This window comes from Falco biarmicus, chromosome 4, assembly GCF_023638135.1.
Source record: "Falco biarmicus isolate bFalBia1 chromosome 4, bFalBia1.pri, whole genome shotgun sequence".
Taxonomy (NCBI): Eukaryota; Metazoa; Chordata; class Aves; order Falconiformes; family Falconidae; genus Falco; species Falco biarmicus.
In genome coordinates, this window is record NC_079291.1 from 36831282 (window position 1) to 36859023 (window position 27742).

General features: G+C 38.4%; 1 protein-coding gene across 5 annotated transcripts in view; it reads left to right on the forward strand.

Moving 5' to 3' along the window:
* Nucleotides 1-26999, forward strand: part of CDK6 (cyclin dependent kinase 6) — a 147399-nt gene extending 120400 nt beyond the window's left edge. For all 5 annotated transcript variants that reach the window (XM_056333962.1, XM_056333958.1, XM_056333959.1 and 2 more), the window contains exons 6-8: nt 7580-7630; nt 11593-11728; nt 13531-26999. In XM_056333962.1, the coding sequence (XP_056189937.1) occupies nt 7580-7630; nt 11593-11728; nt 13531-13677 (334 nt within the window). In that variant the 3' untranslated portion in view covers nt 13678-26999. The remainder of the gene's footprint in view (nt 1-7579; nt 7631-11592; nt 11729-13530) is intronic.
* The last annotated feature ends 743 nt before the right edge of the window (nt 27000-27742 follow it).

Sequence of the window (27742 nt, forward strand, 5' to 3'; positions counted from 1 at the left end):
TGGAACATGCATATCCATCTGCAAATTTCTTGTAATTTGTCCACTTTACAAGTCTGGCTTTTCCCAGGCTGCCAACCTGTATATTAAAAGCCCTCAGAAAGTCCCAACATCTCCACATAATACAATCATTTGTAGCAAAGCAGTGCAGACTTCCCATGATGAAAACCCACACAAGGAAACATTAATCTGATGAGCAATTTTAACCCCAAAGTGGATTGCCAAAACTAAGCCTAACTTTTTTAGTGTGTTCTTTCTCACTATTAATATTCTTTTCTACTTTACCTCCTCTTGCACACCAGTGGCTTGCAGCTTCCAGCCACATTTCTAGCAGCTTTGGGCCTGTACATGAACAGTGTCCTGTACCAGTTGGGTCTTTCCCTTGTTGGCTTGCATCTATACACAGCTTAGAAAGCTCCTTGCTTTCTCAGTTCAGGCAGAAATCCTGTACGTTTCCTAGAAAATAGACTGTATGTGCATTTGAGGGTCAGAATATTATCTTTAGTTTTAGAATTCATTTACTTCACTTTAAATAGCAACAGGGAGCAAATTCAACACACTACAGCACTGGAAGTTTGCCATAGTTTTTCAGAAACTTCCTGTTTTCTTTTATCCGTGTCTGTCTACTGGGTGACATGAGAAACTCCAGAGAAAATAATAATTATTGCAATTCTTTTGATCCATTAGACCTGATTCTAATAATAGTTTAATACTGACGTAGGTCAAATGATCTTAGAGATGTTATGTGTGATTGTGGTACTATCGTACTTGAAGAATGATAGATTTGGAGTAAAAAACCTGGGCTAAATTAAAGACTAAAATGAGAAACTCAAGATGGCTGATCTGTTTTCTGTCAGATTTTAGCTGAAGAGTATTTCCACAGTTGTAATGTTTATCTAAGTAATCTTTCTTCTTCTATGTAGGAGAAGTTTCTTAAGATTGGAGCAATTTGTGATCAAGTATAATAAGCTCTACATGAAGTAACTTCTTCCTATGCTGTGTCTGGCACGCACCCACACAAAGACATTATTAAAGGGAGAGGGAGAAGTACAAAAAAAAGTTACATTTAAAATGAGAACTCTGAATTGCACAACAGCTGAGGCAAGTCACTTGTGACTGGAAGTAGGTAACTGTCCAGAGCATGCAATGTTGTCAGCCGCAGCCTGCTGTCAGAGTAAAGTTTTATACTGTACAATATTCATTTTACCTATGAGAAAGGCCAACTATCTTCATCTTTAAACAGTGATACCTATTTTTTTCCTTTTATCTTGCCTTAGTTTCTCTTTTCATGTTTGCAGTGCAGACTTGTCCAGGGGATCTGTCAAAGAGAAACAGTGGTGGGAACAAGACTGAGGAATCAGCTCAGAAGTAGTCCCTCTGAATAAAGGTTTCCACAGGGCAGTCCAGATTGTATTATTTCTAGTCATCTTGTAATTCTAGTTTTAGGTCTTACTTGGTTTTAATTCTAAAAATGAAAATGTTTTCTTCATAACAACTAACTAAGAATCTGACAAAATTATTTGCCAGCTTTTCACATTTTGTATATGAAAAGAAAAAAACCCCATTGTTTAAATATATTTTTGACTATGTAGCTTGGCAGGTTTCCCATGGCATGATGCAGGGTTCCTTGGCAAATATTTCTTGGCTTTAGCTTTTTTGGTTTCTTCACCATCACCTTGTTGCTCTTATACACAGAGATATACAAACTTGGACCTAATTACTACAACCTTACCAACTTCCTTGTACCACTGCGATGAACTGCTGCTACATTCTTTCCCTTTACACTTTCCTTTCCACTATGTCAGATTATCATGGAGTTTCTCTTTCAACACCGCCCCCATCTTGTCTAATGCCTTCAAAGCAGCAGCTATCTGTTCTGAAGTTGCTGCTTTTCTTCCCAACACTTCTCTTTGCCATCTCTTCAACCAGACTAAGTCCCACATGCTCAAAAAGCAAGTTGTACCTTTCCCACCCACTCTTTTAATTTTTGGGGAATTTTTGTATGACTTCGTTGGATTGCCAATATACACACTTTTCACCAAGAATATTGTCAATAAGCAAGAGTAGTAACTTGTAAGAGTAATTTCCTTGTAATAACAAGAGAGGGATGGGATTCCCAACTGCTGTTGTTACCACTTTCAGCAAATTGGACTAGAAGAAAGAATCCAGATAGTTATTCTGGAACTTATTTGTTACATATCTGGAAAGATACAAGGCTTGTCTAGCCTCGGAGGCATTCATATTGGTAACTCTAGAATTGTCATGATAGCTCTGTAATATGTTTTGGTTAGAAAGAGAATTTATGGACTTTTTTTTCCACTTCAGTACTTTTTTTTCTTCACATGACCTTTCTTCCATGTATCCATTTTACCTGTAGTTTAATAATTCAATGTCAGAAAATGAAAGAGAGTTTCTATTCAAAATGTCAACCGCTATCAAAAAACCTGCAGAAATCTTTTCCTGTGCCTCAATGCATGTGGTTTTATTAGACTATTTTTTCCTCTTCCGTCAGCACTGCAGTATAGACTAGTGCAGTGCTTATCAATATCTTTAATTCCAATCTTCTTGAAAATTCTGACTTATTTTATGAGAAGTTACAGACCTTCTTTGCTTTGTAGACCAAAGGCCAAAAGTAAAGTCTAGAAGTAATGTGTCCAGTTTACAGTTAAACCTCATGTATCTCCTGGGTGTCATTGCATTGTCATTGTATACAATACTTTTAGAATTGCTTTGGCATGTCTGTAGGGTTGCATCAGGGAGAATTTTTTCATGGAGACTTGCTTAGAAAATGTTTATATCTCAGTTTTTACTGAGTAGCACAGATATGAAACAGTGTCTATAAAATAAAGTACCCAACCTTTCAGACACCAATATCCAGTTCAGATAGATAGATAGAATATTCAGTGAAGGTGAAACTCAGCATGAAACAACATGAGCTGGGTATATTCCTCTGGGGGGAGGGACAAGAGAAAAGAGACTAAAGTTGGTGAATGGTGAACTCTAATTTGTTCAGCTACATATGAGAGCCTTTTGGCCAGAAGATTAGTGGTGCAAGTCCTTCTAAACTACAAGCAGATGGTAACTTCTTCAGAATTTGTGAGGTTTTACATTGCAACCTTATGTCATGATCTGTATTTTTACTTCTGTATTATCACAGAATGTTTGAGGTTGGAAGGGACCTCTGGAGATTATCTGGTCCAACCCTACCCCTGCTCAAGCAGTACCACCTAGAACTGGTTGCCCAGGACCATGTCTGGATGGTTTTTGAATATCTCCAAGGTGGGAGGCTCCACAACCTCTTTGGGCAACCTGTGCCGGTGCTCAGTTACCCTCACAGTAAAAAAATGTTTCCTTACATTCAGAGGGAACTTTCCATGTTTCCATTTGTGCCCATTGCCTCTTGTCCTGTCAGCAGGCACCACTGAAAGGAGCCCAGCTCTACCTTTTTTGCATTCAGGTATTTATATTAAGTTAATTAATATAATCTATTTTAAGAAGATGCCCGCTGAGCCTTCTCTTCTCTAGGGTAAATAGTCCCAACTCTGTCAGCCTTTCCTCACATGTCAGATGCTCCAGTCCCTTAATCATCTTCATGGCGCTTTGCTGGTGTGTCTCCAGTATGTCCATGTCTCTCTTGTACTGGGCAACTCAGACCTGGACCCAGAACTCCAGGTGTGGCCTCACCAGTGCTGTGCAGAGGGGATCACCTCCCTCAACCTGCTGGTAACACTGTTCCTCATGCAGCCCAGGAGTTATATGCATCTTTGTGTTGGACTGCCATAGAAAAAAGTTGATAGATTCATCTTGTGAAAATAGTCACAATGCAGATTCATATCAATTTAATTGTGCAGCTGCACATTTTGTTCCTCAGGAGCTAAGGTACATGCTTGCTGACTCAGTAGGAGTTTACTTGAGCAGGACTGGGTAGTAATATGATGTCTCCAGCTCATTTTCATATCTGTAGGCTAAGGACATTCTGGTCCTGTATTAGGCATGAAAGGGGTCTTCCTCCATTCAGTGGGCACCATCCCAGAGGCAGTGGATAATGGTCTCACTCTGAGGCCTGGAGAAGGAGTGGTGAAACAAGATGGACACCTGTAGATTCCCTGTAACATTCCCCTCCTTCCCTCTCCCTAAAAAATCAAAGAGGCGACAACCAACAAAAATAGGAATTTATGGAGACACAACAACATCTGAGGCTTCTTGAACAAATAGGGAAACTAAATGCCTTGGGTGCACTGTAAGTCTTTTCATCCCATTTTCTTCCCTACTCAAGTGTGTGTTTTGTAACAGCAATGGTTTTGGAGCCCTCAGACCATGGATTGTGTAGCAAGCAAATTCAGGGAAGATTGAGATGATCCAGGAACCACACAAAAGGCAAGCGTATCCCTATGGATAGACCTTTTCCCTATTGGAATATCCCTTTTTCCTGAGACACACGTACACACAGATTTTAGGAGTTCTTTGAAGTCAGAGGACAGACTCCTGTCTTCTGCAACAGAAGACAAACCCAGCTCCCTGCCTTTCCTGAGGAAAAAAGAAGGAATTATACAAAATCAGACTTTCAGAATTTAACCAGTCTGACCCAGAATATCATCACAGAGAGGAGAACATATTCCTAAGTAAGGACTTCTGGATTGAGCTTGCATAAATAAACCTCAGGGAGTGAGTGGGGGAACAAGTCAAGTAAAAGATACCAAGAACAAAGGTGAAATTTTACGTTTCTGTGACTGCTGAGTATGCTCCCAGTTCAGTAGTATTGGGATACCTGATGTCCACCTTTGAGAACAGAATTAAAAAAAAATTGGCTTGAGGTGAAAGTTTCTAGTGCACTGGACTTGCAGTGCTGACAAGATATTACTAAAGAGTAAATAGTGCCAAAATGTGAGACAAGATCTTCATACAGCTGCTGATTAAGTGGATCTACTTCCCCAATCATCCGTCCAATATTCCAATTGAACCTCCAGCCAAAATTCATGAGGCAAATTTCATTACATTAGTGGTGCCTAACCTGGAGTTGGCATTGTGTTGTAGTCATGATGGTGGGATGGATAGGAGGCTGAAAGATGAATTAATAACACTTCATTATGATGTAATATCAAAGTATGTTGGAAGTTCACCTTGTGTTATATAATTATATATTCAAAAGAATTTAAATTCTTGTTTCAGCTTAGTGAATCTGAGACAGCAGCAATGATGGGAAAAACCTCCCTTAAAAATCCCAAGAATCATACTTGTTTTGGCATGACACTGCCTAAGGTGATTTGTGAACAAGGCTGACTTTGCCAAGCTTCCACATTAACACAAGGTTCAGCATACATTTTAAAACATTAAATCAGCTTTCCATTTGCATGGATAGTATTCTTTGATTGTGTAGATTTTGTTAGTTTGAAGGGCACAATAATCTAATGCTGGAGCCAAAATTAAACGCTCCGAGTAACCGTATGTTAATAATGTTAAACAGCCATTCAAATAAATGTCAGACTTTGTCATATTGTCTGACTTTGGAAGGTATGGACTGTGTCTGCTGCCACAAACAATACTAGCATTTTAGCTACTGACCATTTTGAAAATAAGGCCCAAAACTTACAGCAGAAGTAGATGCTCCTCTCTGAGTGAAGTTAAGCTCTGGGTTTTTTTGTAGAAGCCAGTAATGCTGGCTTAAAAAAATACAAAAACCTCTAAGTATGAGTTGAAACAGTCTTGTCAAAGAGGCTGCAATTAGTAAATGTCTTGTATGTCTGGGAAGCAGTGCATACCATTATTTATGATTTATTCAGAATCAAAGTAAATAAAGCCCTTTATGGACAAGTAACAGGCTACCGCATTTTACCTCATCAGTTTCAATCTGATGTTCTATAGTCTCAAATCAGAGTTGATGAAATCATTCTCTCAATGCCCCTGCACAGTGTGAGCTGATTCAACATGACCTGAATGGCAGCAAACATGAAGGAGACAAAATGCATGTTTAGTTCATCAAAGATAGTCAGCATATCTTCCAGTTATTGCTGTATTCTTTTTCTTGGTGGCACAGATTTCTGCAGAGATTCTTATGTCTAACTGAGAAATATCACAGTGCCCTGAGTCTACTTACTGTATTTGGTGTGGACCTGCAACAGTGACATGAAGCTCTGTTGTTTGTATGAGACTGCCAAGATGTAAAGCAGCATTTCTCAGAATTAAATCGTGGTTAGTGAAAGGAGATCCAGATCCTATACCTGCTCCTGTGTATGGGCAACGAGAAGGGAAAGACTATAGCTGAGTACTCCTTGTTCTCCAAGTATAGATGGGAGAGGTCTTCTACGAAGAGCAACAGTGAAATGATGTCTTTGGCTATCACTGTTGTTAAGGACCTGTATCAGATGGAAGAAAAGGAGTATGCAGAGAGAAGCAGAACTGACATTTCTTCATAACCAACAGCTACCAATGAAAACATGGGAATATGCATTGTCAAGTCACCAGGTCTCAGTTGAACAGTTCTGGAAAATGTAACCATAAGTTTACAGCATGCACTATACTCCCAAGAGCTGTGGTGCAGGTGAGAGGGGCAGCCTGGCTATTGGTCAAACGAAGTTAGTATCTCAGTTTGCAATATGTCTGAATTGCATTTCTTGGAGCAATTTACCATTTGTTGAACCAAAATGCTGCGCAACATCTGGGGCCTGATCTTCACAGGTGCCCTCATTCTTGGCTGGATCCTTAATGATCCATCAGTAATCTGTTGGAATGCCTTGGGAGTTTAAACACAAAATTGCACTTTTGATCACACCTTACTGAATTCAACACAAAGATGTCAATACAGCTATACAGCCATACACATTTGAATTTCATATTTTACTTAGGCACTATGGGGTGATAGCATTTTATAAATGATGAGTGAAAACATTATAAATTGCACTTTGAAAAGAAGTGTGTACCACTCTCTGAAAGCATTTTTAGTCACTGTTTTGTCTGAAAGCCTTTGGACATTCAGCCTATTAATTTGTTTCTTTCCCAAACATATCTTTATTTATGCAGCAGAAGTATTCCTCTCCTCCAAGGTAAATTCTGTACCGTTTCACACCCCATTCTTTACAGACCTTCATAAATCCATTGTCATTTATTTGGCCCCTTAAACCTAGGAGAACATTTCCAATATACAAGAAATTTGATTTTGAATTTATATCCATAATAATTCATCTCTAATTTTAATGTTTTAATGAATCGCATGACATTCACTCCAGCGTTGTCCCTCTAAACAGCAATTTTAAGTATGTTCTTTATAGTGAAAACTATTTTGTTAATTATGTGATTCATAGGATAGTATTAGTTGAGAGAAAGTTATTTCATTCATGTTAAAGGATGGAATTACATTTTTTCAAAAGTAGCATATTCCAAAATGTTTCTCATCTGTCCCCTTTTTTATCAGTTTTAGTAGAAACTCGAAAGGTACACTCACAGAATGGATAAAACATGGAGGCAGAAGTGAGGTCTGAAGAAAACCAACATGTTTTCACCCTGCGTTGGCACTTGTCAATTACAAACATAAATTCACATTAATTAAAGCAAGTCACATCCTAAAAATATTTCTTTATTCTTTCAGACCGCTCTTCCGTGGAAATTCAGACGTTGATCAGCTAGGAAAAATCTTTGAGTAAGTAATAACTAGTTGCATTATGTCAATATCTGTTAAACTTTGTAACACTGTGAGGTTTCTTTGCCATGTTTTTATGCAATAATGGGACTAGAACAAAGTATTCCTAGAACATATTTCCTATAGCTACTGTACGCAACATGATATTTCCGTTTATTCTGTGTCAGAGTGGGAGGAGGAAGCAACACGGAATATAGTTCTGCAGAACTAACAGCCATCATCAGGAAGTTATGAGGGACTTCTGTTTCGGGCTTTTTAAATATCTTAAACACATTGTGCATGTACCATTCATGCATATCCTAAACAGTTCCATCCAAGAGATTCTCTTCACATAAAAAAACGCAGAGGTTTTTATTTTTCAGTAAACTCTTTGTGTATTTCAGCAAACAACATTAGAATACTTTAAAATTGTTATTAAACTGAAATCTCTGAGATTATTACCAACAGCTTCTTTGCAGAAAATACTTCTGAACATAAGAAAATAGTTGAGCTTTTAAAATATAGTATGTACCCTGTTAACAGTTCATATTTGGGTCAGAAAGGTAACTATGAGAACAGAAGGAATATCAGCATTTTAACATGTGCTTTGCCAGAGATGAACTAATTGGCTGTATTTTAAAACCATTTTACAATTCTAGGAGTTTGTGATTTTCCTCTTTAGATATAACAAATAGGTTGAGGAGGTGGGGAGGCTCTAGACACTCAGAGGTAGAAAATTCTCTTCCAAAATATGTTCTTAGTTAAAAAACAAGAAAATAAGTTATCAATATTACTGAAATGATAATTAAGTAGGATTATATCACTTTTGCTTGTAAAAGCTCTTCAGAGCAAGGAATGTTCCTGAATTTATAAGAACCATGTAAATTTAAGATCTGATGTACACATATCATGTAGTTAGGAAATCAAAGCCACATAGGGCTGGTCCCACTCCAGAGAATGAATGCCCATTCACCCCTCCACCTCTGTCTTCCCTTTTTGTATGGAGGAACTGCAGGGATCGAGAGATCTAGATGAAAAAAGAAATACATGGTGGGGCAGGAGTTGGGGGGCGGGGAAGGCTGAAGTGTTATTCCCTTGAAGATATTCCAAAGAGAAAATAATAACATTTCTGAGGAGAAGAACTTAAACAGAAAAAATAATTAATTTCTCTGTTTAACCATTTTTCCAGTTCTCAAATCATAACAGATCTGTTTCTAAGCATTTCCATTATTTAATATGAGGTTCCTAAATTGCAGGTCTTGGTTTCACACAGTTGACTTCCCTTTCCTGCATACCATACCAGTGTATGTGACTCACTTGCGTGGGTAATTTGTCATGCGCTGAATAGCTCTTCCTGCCCAATCCAGAAAAATCAGTCCTTGAAGTTTACTTTTTCTTCTGCCAGAGCTACTCCTTTAGTCCTACAATATTCTGCTGTATTAACTGAAGACAGTTTTGATACATACAACGTATTTTATCGTTTAAAAAGACATAGCTGAGATTTTTTTTAAGGATTTTGATTTGTTTATGACATTTAAGGGGAAAAATCAAAATTAACTGGGCTAGGATTAAATGCATAGCTGCTAGCGGCAGCCTCTGATGGGGATCTTTCCATCCCTAGGGGCCATGATTACCTGTGCAGAAAAGTATTCATTGAGAAGAGAAAATGCCATGCTAATTTTAGAAGAATTTCTAAACATCTACTTAAAGAGAAAGTTTGATTTTTCTTCTTTTGTGCAGTTCTCCCTAAATAGTTCAAAAGTTTATTTCTTGGGTTCTGGGGGGGGGTGGTCGGGGGCAGGGGGTGTATGCTAAATAGCATTTATTTTTTGTTTTCACAGCTGGAGAACACCCTACAGTTAGGCATAGCTCTTCTTGTAGGAGGATCGTTTCTTTCTACAGTAGTGACTCATTCTGCAGACTAATTTGGACAGAAAGTAGTTTTGGGATTTTCCTGCCATCTGGACTGATGCATTCTTTCAGATAATGGGGCTGTGGTCTACATTTGCTTTACATGTGCATTCTGTCTTGTGTCAGGTAAAATTCCGCCACATTTGAGGGTAAATCCCTCAGAGGTGGCCCAAAACATTTTCTGCTTTTCCAGGACACCAACAGCATGTGGGATAGCCTCATAGATTTCAGGCTAAATGCTGCAATGGTTTGAGCAGACTTGTCTCCCATTGTGATCAATGGGAGTGGAAAGTACTTGGCATTTCTCAAGACCAAGCCCGAGCCTTTGGCAGGAGGTGAAATTCATCCAAGATACTCCCAAACTTAGTCACTGAAATGGTAGTGCTACCAGAATGAGGGCATCTACTCAGACATTCATTATTAAGAGTTTTGAATGTGTAACTAAAAATGTTTCTCCTTTCCACTCTTGGTTTTGTCCACCCTACCTGTCTGACAGCTTGCCTCCTTGTTTCTTTTTGTTGGCTTTGCCTGTGCCTGTGCTTACTCTGCCCTGTTCATGCTCTCTCATGCAAATGTGAAAAAAAAACTGGGACTAACCAAACACGTTTGAATGGCAGGTTAAACTTCATTGTTAAAACATTTAACTATCCCATCTTCCTATGATGCTGCTTGTATTATATTTAATGCGGGCCCAGATCCTCGAACAGGTAATCACGTGCCTTTAACCACTGCGGCCAAGGGAGCTGCCCTATGCCCTCACCGTACCTGTGGTGATGAAAGTCAAACTCAATTTTTTATAGTCTTAACTTACCATTTCCCAAGAGCGGTGATATCTTCAGATACAGTAAAATTAAACTGTCCTGACTTTTTAATTGCTTTGCCCTTCAAGCTGTGCTCTTGTTTTAAGGGCATATTAATTTTTGGAGGTATTTTAGGTGAGCCAAATTACAATCTGAAGTCCATGTAGGCAGATGTGGAGTAATTCCACTAAGTTCACTGAAGTAACCCATGATTTACACCCAAGTGTCCGGCCCGTGGCCTCACCTGGTCTTGCTACCAGCCTCAGTAAGAAGAAAGGTCAATGCTGCTCCCTAGTGGCCTTGGGCTTAGTGCAGACCCAAATAGGCAGGGACGTTTTTTCATGTTCCTTCTTCTCTTACCCTATCAGCGTTTCCATTAAAAATCTTGATTTTACAGGCTGAAAAAATTGATTTCTCCCTGAAACCTGACAATTAATGTATGGCTTTTCCCAGAACGGCCTTCAGAAACTGGCGTTTCAACCCCACAAATATTAGCATCTGACCAAAACACAAGATATATAAGACATGATCCATCGTTGCAGGTTTACCTACTATGTCATTTATTTGGGTTTTAAACCTTAGCACGATTATTTAGTAAGTAAATTCTTCTAGAATTTAAAGAATAAAGAAATAAATTATAAAAAGAAATCAAAATATTCTATTAAAGGGTAGAGAAAAACTAAAATACAATTGAAAGTCAAACCATAAACACACTCAAGTCCTGTGCCACTTCTGAATTGAACTTTAAAACCTGCATTGTGAAGCAAATAAATTGTTTAAATTTGGGAAACAATTACTGCACATAGCTTTGAAGCATGATGAAACATCCCTTTTATTGCCTTACCCTCATCTTGACCCACACTCTTTTCTCAGTCCCTATTCTTGTGAATAAAGATCCTTGCATGCAATTCCCCTTTGAAACTTACTGCTTTTAATCATCCTGGAGTGACATATGTTGCACCATCCAGTCAAGAGCTGAGCAACTTTCTTCCAAAGCACTCAGCCCTTTTTCAACAAAAAGACTCAGAAAACTGAGACCTAGGCCAGAAAATTGTGCTGGCCACAGAATGATTTCTACCAAGCACACTGAGAACCTATACTCATCAGCCTTTGTTCACAAAGATCAGTGCACTACTGCACAGTTAATCTCATTTAAACAAGAAGACTTATAAACTCAGTATATTCAATTCAGTATATGCCACTCAGTATATTCAATATGAAGGGGAGACTGCGTAAATGTTCAGACCTAATGTTATGGTTTTCCTTCTGCAGTGTAATTGGACTCCCAGAAGAAGAGGACTGGCCTAATGACATTGCCCTTCCAAGAAATGCTTTCACTTCCAGACCTGCACAACCTATTGAAAAATTTGTACCGGATATTGACGAACTGGGCAAAGACTTGCTTCTTGTGAGTTTCTGTTTGTTGTTCTCCAAGCTGCATGACTGATAGTTACCGCTGTACATGCAGCATGCCAAGAAACATTTATGTTTCCATTTAATGGAGTTATTAAAAGCTCAAAAGTAGGTAGACAGATTCATGTAAATGTGTGAAACATCAGCACAAAGACACCACCTTTGGCTTCAGAGCTGAGAACAGAGACTAGGAAACTGTCAGAGAAGTACCTGTTTGACCTGTCTGTAGACCTTAGGCTTAGATCCTCACTGCTGTGCCACTGACTTAGCCATTCTTATAGTATAAGCCTGACATGAGTTCAAAAACTGATCTACCATTTTTCATTATGTAGTCGACGCAGTACAAAGCAGAAAATAGGCTGTAGAGGCAGATTACATCTGAATACTGAAAACTTGAGATTTGGAATCCAGCAATTGTTGCCTCTTACAAATGGCAGGATTGAACAGAAGCAAACATTGTGCTGGTACAATTGGTAACACTGAATTAAATTAAATTATTTCCATCATTTTTATAGATATGCTATAAACCCCAGCCCTAAAGTTCAGTCTTGGAATAGAATATAGGGAATGGCCTTGCCTCAGTTTGCCTTTTGCCATGCTTGTTCAAGTCTAGCTAAATTTGTTCTCTGGAAGCCTTTAAAAGACCTTGGGTCACATGGGCTCAGCAGAGTGGACTCAGTGCAATTGGTGAAAGACTTGCTGCATCCCTTCAGGAACTGCTATCTCTGGCCAATGTTATCTCTACAGAACAGCAGATCATCCACAATTGTCCTTATGACTGCAGCTCACAGCTGTGGTAAGCTGGACTACATCTGAACACTTGAAAGGACAGGGAAGGAATGCATCTGTTGTGCTTGCAAGCAGCCTGGAAGTGGAAGCTACATGTGGGACAAGAATTAGATTCTGGGAACAACAAGGAATAAAATATGGCAGAGAGCTCAGTGAGTGTCAGGCATGATGGGGAGGAAGAAGACAAATATCCATACCTAGAAGGTGAGGTGGGAAGGGAAGCTGTTCCTGTTAGGTGAAGAGATGAGGACTGGAAGCCACAGATAAAAGGGGAGAGTAGAACTGGAAGTCACTGAATTAAGTTTCAGAAGTTAAAGGATAGAAATTCTTATACAAGAAAAGAAGGTGGGAGTAGGGAGTGGTTAGACAAGGATAGTAGGAAGAATATTATTTGGAGATTAAAGGAGATGAGAAGAACAAAGTGTAAAATACAAGGCTATGGGAGAGATTTCAGTGCTGGCTGGACAAAGGCTGGGATAAGGATCTGGAAAGAAAGCAAGCAAAATACAACTAGAAGAGGGAGAAACTGAACGCAAAACATTAGCATACAAAGGCTATAGTCAAAGACCCAACACCTATAGAAATGCTGAGCCTAGGAATGAACATATACTTTATGATGCTGTCCATATTTGTATAACCACAAAAGAACAGCGCATTGAACACTAAGGGGATTCACAAGTTTTTCGTTGATAGTTCCTCTCTGGAATCTGTTAGACACGTCCTGTGCATGTGAATTCAGCAAAACCTGAATTCTGGGATTTCCTAAACTATGAATACTTGAATTTTCTAACTTGTTATTTTCTATTAGCTTTGAGGATGCCATATTCATATACTATGACCCCACTGCTTGTTTTAATATGAATGGTCATCCTATCATGCAGCACCTACTGAGACCCTGCTGTGTCTCATACTGATCATAAATTAAAGGGGCAGGCATTAGTGTACATATGCAGTTAGCACTGTTAACTGTATGTTTTAGTTAAAACCAACTTCTTTTCATACTTACAGAAATGCTTAGCGTTCAATCCAGCCAAGAGAATGTCTGCTTACGTTGCCCTCTCTCACCCGTATTTCCATGATCTGGAGAAATGCAAGGAGAATCTGGACTCTCACATGTCATCCAGCCAAAACTCCAGTGAGGTGAATGCATCTTAATGCTGACTGAAGATGAACCGTAAATGAACAAGACGTGTAGCTGACAAGGCCACTGTCCCATACAAACCACATAGCTGTTCTAGCGAAGATCCTTATTCGGAGGTTTTATGCACTTATCTTTTATTTTGGGATTGTGATGTGCTTATCCAAGGAATTCAATCTAGTTTACTTTCATCAGAGCAACACAAAGGCCAGGGCTTTGACCTGCTCCCATTGCAGCTTTATGTTTGTTTTGTTCTTGTTTTGTTTATCTACCTGGGAGAACTCCAGACAAAGAGAAGCTGCTGACCGGTTTTGCTGCCATTTTATCCTTTTAATATTGAATGCTGCCAGTGTGGAGTAGGATGATCAAGTCACTGCCAAAACATGATGCAATCTCTCTCTCTCTAGCTGCTGAAGCATGATTTGGTACTTTTTTTAATTATTATTATTATTATTATTATGATTATTATTGTGATGATGATGATGTGATCTTTTACAGTGATACTTAAAGAATGGCATTGAAATATCAGATCTCTGCAACCTGCAGTTAGCTGATACACGCATTAATACATCCAGCTACTGTTCTTTTATAGCATATATGCAGGTGCTTCCCCACTTGTAAACTTGGATGGATTATTTTATCATTTCATTGCTCTATAAAAATAACAATGATGATGGTGATCATAATAAATGTCTCAAAATTTAGGTTTTTTCATACACAAACGAGTTATTATCTAGCTACGTTTATATGCATGTTGCAACAAACAAGTGTTTTAAAAAACTTCTAGAGTCCTTTTCTTAAAGACTCTTTCAGTTTGTGCTGAAATCCAGACACATTTTAGCCCATCATCTAACCCATCATTTCCCCACTGGAAACAGCTGCAAGCATATTTTCTTTATCTCATTCCAATTTTTCTGATATGCAGCTTGAAAGACATGAGCAGAGCCAATGCAAATCAATACAGATTTTCACCTTCATCCTGTTTTATTATCAACCAAAAAGGAAAATAGAAAAAATACTTCCAGTTCAGAAGCAGAGAATCCTATACCTGTAATAAGCACAGATACATATTTGTGCTGAATTGTATGCTGTATACTGCGCTGCCTTACCTGAAACACCCCCTGCCCCTCCATGCATCACAAATGCATGAACATTACTGTCTCAAAATCCCTCAGACGTCATTTATTAAGCAGATTTGTTTTCTATGCAGAAATGCATGAGCTTCTCTCCTAAACCACCATGTGGGTATACGGGCACATGCTTCTTCACTAGGGTTAATGTGCCGTTATTGAATGTCAAAATAATTAACCAATTCACACACCTTTATAGCACAGTTATTTTAAATATTAGATTAAAATTTTATATTTAGTATTTTTACCTTAACTAAAATATATTTTCAGTATTTTTAAAAGAAGCTTTTATTTTTTTAATACTGTACTTGGAAAAAAAAGAAATATTTTTAATCCATAAAAGCTGTTCCCTAGCATGACTTTAGTGCATTTACCTGGATATGACTTGGGGGAAAGTATTGGTCCAACGAGTTAGGCCTTACCATAAAACCATAAATATACACTATTGCAGTATAGCTGATGATAAGTGAGGCAGCTAGCTTTGTTTGCTCCTGTGATAGTCCCTTAGGCTTCTCTCTTCCTCGTCTCTATTTCATGTTGTCTAGCTTGTGAGCCAGCAGTATATGCTCATTCCCAGCATGCTTGGCAGAAGCAGGGCCTTAGCAATGAGTTGAGCAATGTAATTTTTCCAGCTGTGGCATGGGAACTTGTAGCCGTCTCCCTGGCAGGCTTCTCAGTCCTGTGATAGACTGGCTGTTGTTGCAAACTTCACTGTTAACTCTGTTTCAGGTATCTGCACTGTCTGGGACATGGTCCATTGCTAGGATAGCGAGTGGATCTTATCTGTCTCTTGGATAAAGCTTTTTGTTACTGTTAGACACATAAGTATGCAACGTATGGTTAAATTAGGTCTGTTTCAAATAAGCCAGATTTTCAAAGGACCACTTGCATGCATGCATGCAGTGGCCTGCGCTTTTCTTCATGCCCAGAGTGATGCCTATGCAAAACCAACCAGCATGAACAGGCAAGCTGCAAATTAGACCTGGCAAGAGCATGCACGAGGCATCTGCAGATACAGAGATACTACAGATGCATAACACAAGAATTTTGAAAGCTCTATGGGCGGCAAGCTGAAGGCCAGGGAGAAGTCACGGCAGCTAAGCCTCCAATCTTGGCCTTGCCTGTGTTCCTACATCCAAAGGGAACTGTGAACCCATTGCACCGGTGTTGCCCCAGCCCTATTCCTCCATGGGTCAGTGGACCCGAGTGTGAGTAGGCTTTAACATTCATAGAAGAGGATGGGCCAGAATGAAGGGTTTTTTGCTAACCTTTTTTAAACACTAATTAGAACAATAAACAGCGCCAAAATTCAGGAGGATCTTGTTAACAGTAACAATGAAAAAAAATTTCTATGCAGGTCAGCACTTTTTAAAAATTTCACATTTTACCTAGTGATGAGCTATCATACATACTTCACCAGGGCATTCGGCTGGTGTGGCTTTCCAGTAGCTGTCAGGGAACTCTCCCAGAGCTCTCCAACAATTAAGATAGGGTGAAAATGTAGGGGAGGAGAAGGTATTTTCAAATTAGACTGAAAACTCTCAGCTAGAAATATGCGTCATGTTAGAAGAGCTCGTTGTATTAAGCTTAGTGAAGGAAAGGCTAGAAGGTAATATGATTGCTGAATGTAGGACATTATTAGGGTAGAAGAAAAAGGGAGTCAAGGGAACACTTTCAGCTAAAGGCTAGTGTTGGCCCAAAATCTAATGAGAATATACAAATCACGTATTAACTACTGGAGCAGTGTTTCCCAATCAACAGTATCAAAGGAAGAGCTCAGAAAGCGACAGAGAAAAGAAGGGGCTGGCTTACAGAATCAGAAGCAGAGCTTCTGCAGCGTGGTGCTGTATGTTGTCTAATACAGGATCAAGTTATAAATGGGGGTATTCAGAAGAACAGCTTGAGGAGGACTGTTTAGTCGTCACATTCTGAAACATCCTTCCAGTGGGAATGGCAGGAACAAAAAAAGAAATCTAAGTTCTGTCTTAACAGGGTTAGGGAAATTATTTATCTAATGGGATCCTTGTGGTGACAAGGGCCTAGATTCAAAGGACCAATGACTTTTCAAATTACCTCCTTTTCAAAATCTCTTTAGGAAGAAATTCCATTTGACACGCTATAGGCTTTCTCTTACTCCAGTCTTCTCTGCCAAACCGTGGGGCTTCACTTACACTACTAAACTGAGAAAGCCTGTTTTCTGGCTGGGCAAAGTGCTGGCGCTGGCTAAAATCGTGCCAGGAATCATGCAGATAATTAGACAGTACAGACAACTGTGGGACTGTGCTCGAGCCCATGCCCTTGCTCTTTTTATTTCACTGGTCTAGCGCGAGTATTTCAGTGCCTTTACTCATTACTGCCGTATGCGTAGGATGTAGGAATTGTATATGTGAAAAAGAAAGTGCTCCTTCACACGCATGTTCCAGACTGTAATGAAAACTCTTCACAGACCCTTTAAATAAGACTCCAGAGCGCAATTCTTCTTAGCAATAACTATGCATGTATGTGTTCTACAGGAGCAGTTCAACAGCAGCTGAAAACCTCTGAATAACAAAAAATATATTAAAAATAAATGTAGCTATTCAGCTCCTAGAGCACCCACAACCAGGCACTGTGCTCTTCTCAGCAGAGAACACGGTGTTCTAAGTAATGGAAGGAGCAAATTCTGTCTCCCACCAACCTTTTTTTTATCACCACTACGTAATTCTGCAGGAAAAACAGACCCAATAGCCAAGGAGAAAAATCAGCCAAGCCAGCTAGTGAAGTGCTAATTGCTGAATCATAGCAATCCATTTGGAGCAGTCCTTTTTTCTCTTCATCCTGTCTCCACACTCACTCTAGCTCTCCAGTTCTTCTCCTTAAGCTCCCTCATGGAAACAGGTTTCAGTGATGCTCACAGGTGCTATTTCAAACAAGATTCTTCCAGATTTTCAATAGCTACACAGTGTAGGTGCCCCCTACATCCCTATTACCGAGTGTTGCTTCTTGTAGTCTGGCAGCCCAGAACCAATGATTAAAAAATAATTTCTTTGTGCACCTCATTCCTTAGCCTTAGTTTTGCATACACCTATGTTGCCTTCTGTGTGCCAAGTAAAATTCTAAAAATAGCCTCCAGGGTTTTTTTTCAGCCTATTACTCCACAATGGCAAATGTTAGAGTACCTTTCACTGTTGTTCCTGTCCTAAAACACACCAAAAAAATGAGGATTGCATGTTTGCAAAATATTGAAATTTGGTGCTATGTGTATAGAGCCTTTCACATCAAAGGAAGCAGTAGGCTGTAGCATTTGAGCATGTTCTGCATGGGAGATGGTATCCAGCATCGTAACTCTTATGTGGTTTTTACACTCATAAGAAGAAAATACCATGCCATACTACTTTTTACAGGTTCACTCACTGACTTTGAGGAGCATGTTTTATTATACATGTGATTCTCTCTGCTGTTAGGTATTAAGCTAACTTTAATGTGGAAAATAAAGAGAAAACATGCTGGTTTGGTCTTTTAGCCAACAAACTTGGAGCACTTCTCTGACTCACAACTGAAAACACATCAGTTGTCAAATATGTATATGAATCATAAACCACATAGTTTAGTTTAAAGACCACGTAAATTAACTATGTTAATGTATAAGATGCAGTTGAATAATGAGGAAGTTTATTCTAAGAACTCTGTTTTACAGAACCACTTCTCTAGTATTTTTCATATGCAATAGTTTCAGGAATAGATTGATTTTTATCTACAATGTGAATTAGAAGATACTAGGCTATTAGAGTGATTTTATTGTGTTATGCTTGAAGCTTGAATTGCTCACACACTTAGGAACCTAACGTATTTATTTTATTGCTACAAAACTGCTTCTAAATATCAAGATCTTTTTTTATGTTAATAGGATTTCACACTCTCTTAATGTGTAAATTATTTTCTTGAAATTAGTATATTAGAAAAAAACATTTCTCCAGACTGCAGCAATGTAGGAAAATTCAAGAAATGTATTTTTACTTTCACAGAGAACAATAACATGTATACTGAAATCTTCAGTAACTGACTGTCAATAAGCTATCACTTTTGCTTCTTTTTCATTACCAAGTATTGCAGTATACAGATTGCTTAAAGGTTCAGAAACAGTGTCTAGAAAACTAAATGGGATTTTATGTGTTTAATCTTCCAGGTTTCATTTTCATATCTGGGGGTGGGGGTGGTGGATGGTCCAAGTACAGTTCAGGTGTGCAAAAACACAATTACAGAATTAACAGTCTAACCATCTGTACAATTCAAACAGGAGCTTTATTTTTGAGCTGTTTATTTTATTACATCCCTTTGTTTTGGAAATTGTTAGGTAGTGGCTGTAACATAATTCTGGTTTCTGGACCAGGCTAGAGCATCAAATGCCAATAATTTAGGTAAAGCAATAAGAAGCTTTCTTATCATTTTAAATAAACTAGGCCATTAAAAGAAGGAAGATATGGACATGTGAACTGACAAATATACTTTTACCAAGGGTTATTTCTTCCCTTTAGTTTGATGCTTAGCAAGTATTGCATACTGATATGCACTATATACACTATTGTGGTATATTAGAACCATAGAAAACACTTCGGCATAGTGTGCACAGATAATAGAAATGGCTCATTAGGTTCTTGTAGAACCCAGCTAAAAACCATTCTTTAGCTGTAACACTCAGAATTTTGAAACTGATATATTTTTCCATTTTAAAATGTTTGTGAAAATTTTTGTATACTTTTTTAATTCATACAGTGATAGGCACCCAAACAGAACTGAATCAAATAGACACTTCTCAAAAATGATTCTGCAAGGCCAAGTAGATACCATCAGTTCTCTATGTGTTCAGTGGAAGCTGAAATTACCCAGCACCATGCTTAAATGCTTTTAAAAGCAGAAAAGCCCAAGGCTGCTGTGAGTAAAGTTAGTGGAAATTTTGCTTTGACTTAGATAAAGTCCTTTGAGAGCCTCTGCAATATTCTAATTTCCAGCCTTCATTGAAAGACTGTGCAAAACAGCTAAGATAAACCAAAACTCCCTAACCATATGGCATATTTTCCTTCAGATTAAATGTTTTATCTGTGTTAGAATATATTAGTGGGCTTCTTCCAGCCCAACATCAGTGAGAGATTCTGCTATGGATATTTTGATACTGGGTGATTGTGGTAGAGTAGGGTTTTGTTTTTTTTTTTTTCAAAAAAGATCAGACAAACGCTATTGCCTTCTTTTTAAAACAACAAACTCTAAGGAACTATTGGGAAAATACTGTTGGGATAAGTGAAAAGGAGGGTATTTATAACATGAAAAAATGTAAATACAAACAATGTGTGTTAAAAGTGCATTGAAACAGATACTTTTTCACTGACCTTGCAAAGTTCACAGGGTTTTATGGAAGAAAAGCACCCAAGTATGAACTTACTCTAACTGCCATTTTAATGTTCATTTGCACTAAAGCAACCTATACTGTTTGGCTAAAAAGAGGAGGGAAAACAGGTGATGTTTAACTTGTGATTTACTTTAGTGATGTCTACATGGATATGCTGGAAAGCTGTCAAGCTAGCTGTCCATTTTTGAGCAAGCTAAATTTGCATCTGCATTATTTAGCTTTCCGTATTTGCACCTTAAACCCATCCACATGCCAGAAAAAAACACATTTTCTAATATTTAAATGGATACTTGCTCCCATTGACATGCTCACTTTAAACCCAGCCAAAGAGCACTGTCTCTGCCACTGAATGGAAAATGAATTTTCATACTGTCAGGTTCCTTCATGCCATTACTTCTGCAGAGTTTGTAATCAACTTTCTACAATATGCAGCCTTTATGTTTCATATGTATGTCATGTTGTGCAAATCCTCAGCCTTTTCTTGAATGTTAGGATCAATTTTGAGGAGCTAGGTGAGGGGGGAAAGTTGTGAAGTGCTGAAAAGACAGGGAAAATGGGCAGAGATTTGGAGAGTGCAGGACAACTTTGGCAAGTGAATTTGAGTATGTGGAAAAGTTACGTATAAGTGTAGGGGGAAGACTTTTTTTCCACGTGTTTTGTTTTCTCTTGTCAGTTTCATAAGCATAAGATGATAAAGCAAGACTCTTGCATAGGATTTTAGTTCCAGATACTTATTATGCCAACTCAAGTCATGAGTTCCAGTGCAGTTTTTCAACATAGCAACAGCTCTATTTTTTAAATCAGATTTTGCAGAAGCTAGAAGTTTTTCTGTGTAGATACTTTAAAAAAGTCTTACAAGACAGCTTGAGAGCAATTAAGCTGGCCACACAGCCACTGCCTTTAGTTCATCTGCAGACATAGGAGAGTCACTAACAGCGTCCATTAGTGTGCCGTATCATCATGCATTGGGAGCTGACTCCTGCCACAAATGGAAAATCCTATGGCAATCCAAAACAGCATGTTTTTGAGCACCTGGATTTTGATAAGATTATCCGCGTGCAAGTTTTGCTGGATTTGTCCAGGTGGTTCACCATCTTACAGGAGCAAGTCTGAGACCCTAGCAAATCTGCCTGACACCCAGTATAAGAAATACTGCAGAAACCATCTGCCATGGAAAAAAAAAAGTCTGTTTGTAGGTTGTACAGCAGGAATGGAGCTTTCTGAGCTGCAGTGCCAATCTGAGAGCTACCATTAATTATTGTGATGCCACAATACACGCATATTCCAAAATTACAGAATATATGGCCTGTTTGCCATTTTGTTGTGTTTAGTCCACGTGTGTGGGTGGCTGGGTAAGTGTTGGCACAGAGCGGCTAATTTTGGTCCTTCCATTAGGCGTGAGCAGCTAGGCTTGGCACAGAGGCAAATTTCACAGTTCCAGGGATTGGAAGCCTCTAATTCTACACAGTAGTTCTCTGGCATTTGTTAAATACATACAGTGACAGATCACCCAGCCACTCAAGCTGTCCTTTCCTTATCCCAGATCATCCTACTGTGACACTGTGAAAGAAGCCCTGGGGAGTCCCCTCCTCAACAGTCCTTCAGCAGCCCGCTTCCTCCCACTGCAGTGACACTTAATTACCTGTCACTTGTATCTGACCCTGCTGATACTTCCACAGAGACTTAAGAAGCTGTGAGCAAAATTGCTACCTTGTGATTCTGCAGCCCCCCAAGTCTGCAGGCAGCCAGTGATTTATACTATAGTTTTTCCTTGCTTCTCATTAGGAACTGTAGAGTATGGCAAGGTGTGTGCTACTTTGACATTTTTTGGTTCAAGTGAAGAGATGAGCTAGAATAAATTACATTGAACATAATGTGTTTGATCAGCCAAAACAATTTTTGATTCAGAAGATTATTTACTAAGGATCAAAGATCCCTGGACAACTGTCTGCGATGTACATGTTTACAAGAGCAGCCAGTGACGTTTCTGTTATGAAGGCAAACACGACTAGCAATGCCAGCCTCCTACTGCTTACCCCCTTCTATTCCCCTTCCCCAAGACCACTATTCCCAGGGAGAGATTTCCTCCCAGCATGAGGCAGAGCAACCATATAACAATTCTTCCTTATATGAAAGTCCCCATTTCTCAAGACAACTTGGGCACATGTAGGCAATCAAGCTCATTCCTTTGCTTTTTGCTATGGCAGTTTTGAGTACAGAGCCCTGCCACAAGGACCTTAATCCCCAATATATTCTCCCAAGGAAAAGTCTTTCTAGAATCTAGAGGGGACAGTATGCTTACTGTTTCTATGACAGTTGACTGTTTTGCATTTTAAACAGCAGCGTTGTCAGAAGTGCCCTAAGAAAGCTCTCTGATGACTGAATTCTGGACATGCTGTGGGAAAAGACAAGATGTTTTATTCCAGGTGGATGATGATGTATCTCAATCATTCTTCATTGGTGATAGAAAAAAATCCCACACAGTTCAAAATATAGCCTGGGTCTGCAGAGTGCTAAGTAAATAAGAAGTGCTTCTCAATCTTTTTCCCAGCAAAACCCAAAATCCATCGTGATTTCTTGCAGGGACTTTATCTTGGAGTCCTTTGCAACAAAGGTGGCTGTAACTGTGGTGCAACTACAACAAAAAGTACATCAAAAACTGGATGCTGGCAAGAAGTTTGTGGATATAAGGCTGTGCAAGGTGACTTACATAAGCTCAGCAGGGATGCGCTCATCTGAAAGTTTTTGCCATGAACATTTTGAACTGAAGTTACCTATCATAACATGATAGAAGGACTGCAGTGTCATGAAATTAAAAGGCTGAAGGGATTGCAAAGATGGATCCATCCTTTCCTTTTTCTCCTTAGGTGTCTAGCAACCAGTGGTTTTCCAGCTTCATTTTGTTTTGATTTGTTTGATTTCATCTCCACCACCACTGTTCACCTTCCTATTGTGCATAAGTTGAATAGAAAAGAATTAGTTTAGCAGCTCAAAACCAGAGCAGGCCAGCACTGTCTAAAATTTCTGATGGCTCTCTGGTGGTCAATATTAAGTGAACCAGTTGTCTCTGTTTAGATTCCAACAAATAGAATTCGATACCCATGACACCTTCCTTGCATTCAGCACTGTTAAATAACATTCTCCACAGTGTCCAAAACCTCTTTTCCTAGAGACTGAACTCCCCTCCTACAACCCACTTAGAGTCACAACAATGTAGGCAAAAGTCTACATTATGGCGGTGCTTTTCAGTAAGAAATGAGAGCTGGTTCCAATTGAAACAGTGCCTGAAAGAGTCTCGGGGATTCTTAGCCAGGCATCTTTCACAGGCGAGGCAGTCACTTCTGTTAAAGTGAGAAATACATTTTAAGATACTTAAGATAGAGAAAATATAAAGATGCCATTTATTTTTCTGCTAGAATCTATTTTCTACATAAAGCTGTATGATTTTGGCACTGAAACCAAGCCCACAGGCACCTGTTTATTCTTTCCTTTCAGTCTTTAATTTCTTTGTAAATTCTTTTCGGCATTCATATTAATGTATTTATGGTCCGTTTCATTCCAGTTCATTTACGTGGTCTATATCTGCCATTGAATCTCATATGGGTTTTATTTTTAATGTATTATTTAGCTGCATTGCTTTGAACAGCTTTAAAAGTATAATGTCTTTGAATGCTCTAGTTAAAGAAAAATTGCACCCTCAAAATGATGTCTTAGAAGTTGAACTATACTTTGGAAATGGTGTTTATATTATAACTCTTGGAAGCATCACAGGGTGCTTTCATCTGTATGTCTTCTACTTTCTGTGTAACAGTGTGTATTTGTATTTCCTCACTAGCTTGATACTCTTCAGTCTGAAGGCCTCAGTATGCAAGCACATGAATACCGTACCTCACCTGAGCAGTCCCACAGAGCTGAGAGGGGTTACTCATGTGACTATAGTTGCTCACAAAGGTATTTGCAGAAAAAGGCTTTCCTTTAGTAATTGACTGTAGTTGTGAGGACACATGGTTAATAACAGCACCAGGACACCAGTAAATGGTGTCAGTGTTTATTGAAGATGTGGGCACATTTATCTGCAAGTTATTTGACATTAACCTAAATTATTGCTATTATAATTCAGTATATTATTTCTTACGAAAACACACTAGTCCTGTGAGAGGGTAGTTGCCAAAAAACGTGTCGAGTCTTGCTGCTTTATTGTTTATTTGCATTTAGTATACATTTTGGTTGTTGAAGTGAAGCTAGTTTCATAGAGAGGCAGAAAGCTAGATCAGTCAAAAAAAATTATAAGTAAGCTTCATACTGTACATTGAGTTTTGCAACTAGAGTAGTATGTGTGTTCAGATATAGTATTTTTTATGCTTTAGGGTATTTTTGTTTGTTTTAATATGTAAAGGAATAAGCAGATTACTTTGAAATGCTATTGTAGAGCTAATTTTACACATACTGGGGGAATGTTGTCTGAAAAATTAAAAATAGAAAACATTACATAGGCTGCCATTGGCTTGATATTGTTCATAGCAGTCCAGCAGGTATGTGTCGATTCCAGTTGCTGAAGCCAGGGGCCAAGTTTGTGTGGCATCTTGTAACTGAAGAAAGTTTTTTTCAATGATAAAGTTGCCCATCTGGGCTTTAAGTAAGATTGTTGGCTAAAGAAAAGCATAGAGGCAGCGAAATTCAGTATTTTTTTTGTGTGTGCATGGAAAATTGCATAAAATAGGATTGGGGTTTCAAAGTATTTTAAATCATTTAGCATAATTTACTCTTGTTGTAATTCCACCGACTACAGTTAAATTAAACCAAGAATTTGACCTTGTAAGTCTACAAATTTCAGTGTCAGGCAGCTCAGGTCTATATAAAGGTAGTTAAGCTTAGTAAATCAGCAAGAATACTATATAAATGGTAATGTGTGATAAAAATCTTAACTCTAGTTACATTATTTCTCTCAAAATTTCTATTCGTTACTTTGTTATACAAAAGTTCAGAAGTGCACTTCTTAGGGGCATTGGGATATGTGGAGAAAAGCATGATGCAGGTATAGTAATGTATCAGAAATAAGATTCAGTTCTTACTGCTCCAGACACTCCATGTGTGCCTATCTTACACGTCACAAATCCCACTGCAGTTAACAGAAGACATACGAAGTTAAGCCTGTTTGTAACTCTCACAGCATACTGGTTTCAGAATCTGCAAGATGAGATATGTTCTCAAAAGGCATTATTAAAACTTGTGTTTTCAGGTTTACAGAATACTATGAACAGCAAGGACAGCTTCTAAGACACATCCAGAGTAGCTTTGTTAATTGATACTACATCAGACCAATATCCATTGGCAAATCAAAATCCGTCTGGTACCTTTATTTCTCAGTATGGTTTTGCAAAATATAACACACAAAAAAATTTCAGAAGGTTAAAACAGCCTGTAATGCTGTTTGGGTTACTTTTTCTCTTTTTCCCCCCTTTTTGTCATAAAATATCATGTGCTCTGGAGGTGTCTAGGATTTGATAATTCAAGGAAAACATGCAAAGCAGTGTCAAATATTTTTTTTGCATTCACCTTAGGGCATGAAAGCTGATGAAAATCAGCATAGTCCTGTTGACTTCTACAGCATTGTATCAGCTTATACCAGCAAAACAGCTGGCATGTCAAGTTTTATCATTTCAAGTCACTTTACCTACTTACGCAGTGGGATTTTATTTTGCAAGATGGAAAGTTACCTACGGTGCAGACTGTACTACCTAGATACCATTGAATCCTATTCACAGGACATGATTTCACTGTATCACTTCATACTTGAAAGTCATGATGTTCTTTTAATCAGGGTACAAACATGAAAAGGTGCATGTGTTACTGTTTCTTTTAAAGGTGCATCATTTTGTTTATTCTGTGTGCTTAATAGTTAACTATTCAGTGTTCTTCACATTCTTCGCATTCAGCATTAAAATCACCTATGTGTGAAATGCACTATCACCTACAGGGGTACAGAAAGATGTAATAGTGATTTCTTGAATTGTTACTCACATATAATGATTTACCTTTTAGTCATCAATGTGACATAAAGGGGCTACAACATGCAAACTGTGGTATATAAAAGCATTGCACCATCACTGTACATGAAATCTTGCAGCCTCTCTCCCCTTCTTGCACAGCTGCCGATTACCATATATGCATTGGAAAAAAGTATGTTTCTGCTGTACAGAAAGGCTGGGAAGTAATGCAAACAATTTGGAAACTCTAGAGCTCCCTTTGCAAGCTTTCAAAGCCCTTTGATCTAACTGCATGCCTGCTCTGTGTCCCAAATTTCACTCTACAGGGCTTTCTGCTTTAAGAACACCCTCAGCTGGGGCTACTTTACGTTGACTGCATTGAAGTTCACCGGAGCATGCACCTTACCATATAACATATTCTTTAGCTTTTACAAGTTTGTAAAGATGGTTGACTGCAAAAAATAATCATGTGTCAATACAGAGAAATTAAATTAAGGCACACAGAAGGTTATCAATATTGTATTATATCAGAATTACAGTCCTTTGGAACTGAACGTTTTGCTGCTGGCAGTGCAAGAAAAGCAAAGATGTGTATTTATTGTTGGGTGCTGATGGTTCAGTATGAAAATCAATATAATAAAAATTTTCACGGTCTCAAGTTCTTTTTAGTCATTCCCAAATTATTGGAAAGTGAAAAGGCAAAATATTACTTTTGTATTTAAAACTGCTTTCCTGAGGTTTACTTCACCTTTCTAGCTATATTTTTTCTTTTATCTAAAAATGTAAAATAAATACAAATGCAGTAAGTATTGTATATTAAAGACAGAAAATTAGCAACATTGTTTTCTGGTTTTTCTGTTGGCAATTTTTTTTTTTCAACACCCTGGGTATTCTAGAAAATCAGTGAACATATGCATAACCAGACACAGAAACGTAAGCACATGCACACCCTTCCCAGCACCTTACCATATACCTTTATTTCTATAAAAATCTAACCTCATTTGTCCTGATTTCTCATTTCTGGACTACTTTATTGCTTACCATGGATGAATTGCATGTAAAAAAAAATAAATTTGAGTGATTACTTTTTCTTTCAAAGGCATGACATTGTTGCAATTGCTATGAATGCTATGTGGTTCAGCACTAGTTTGTCCTTGCTGAAATCTTCTTTGTTTTGGTTTAGGCAAGTTGTGCTTTCATTCTGCTGTAATGGCTCTCAGTCCTTCATGAAACACAGTATTTCCTCCAAATGTTCCTTGACCCAATTTTTGTGCGAGTATGCCTAGTATTTGTGTATTCCTAAAGATTCTGCTCCTTTCATCTTCCATCTTTGGAGAAGCTGAGCACACTTTATTGATGGACCGTTCTTGGTTGGCTGTGACTAGTGACATTTCTGCGTATACAGAAATGGTAAAAGTGTGTGTTCCAAGTCACACAAAACAACACAGCATCAGACTCTAAAACCAGATGCATATTTTCTGTCTTTACTCCTAACCAACAAAAACATCCTCATCAAAACCACACAAATAAAGCTTCAGCTTACTGTAAAAATCATTAAGTGCTCTTTAGAGCAGAATACAAG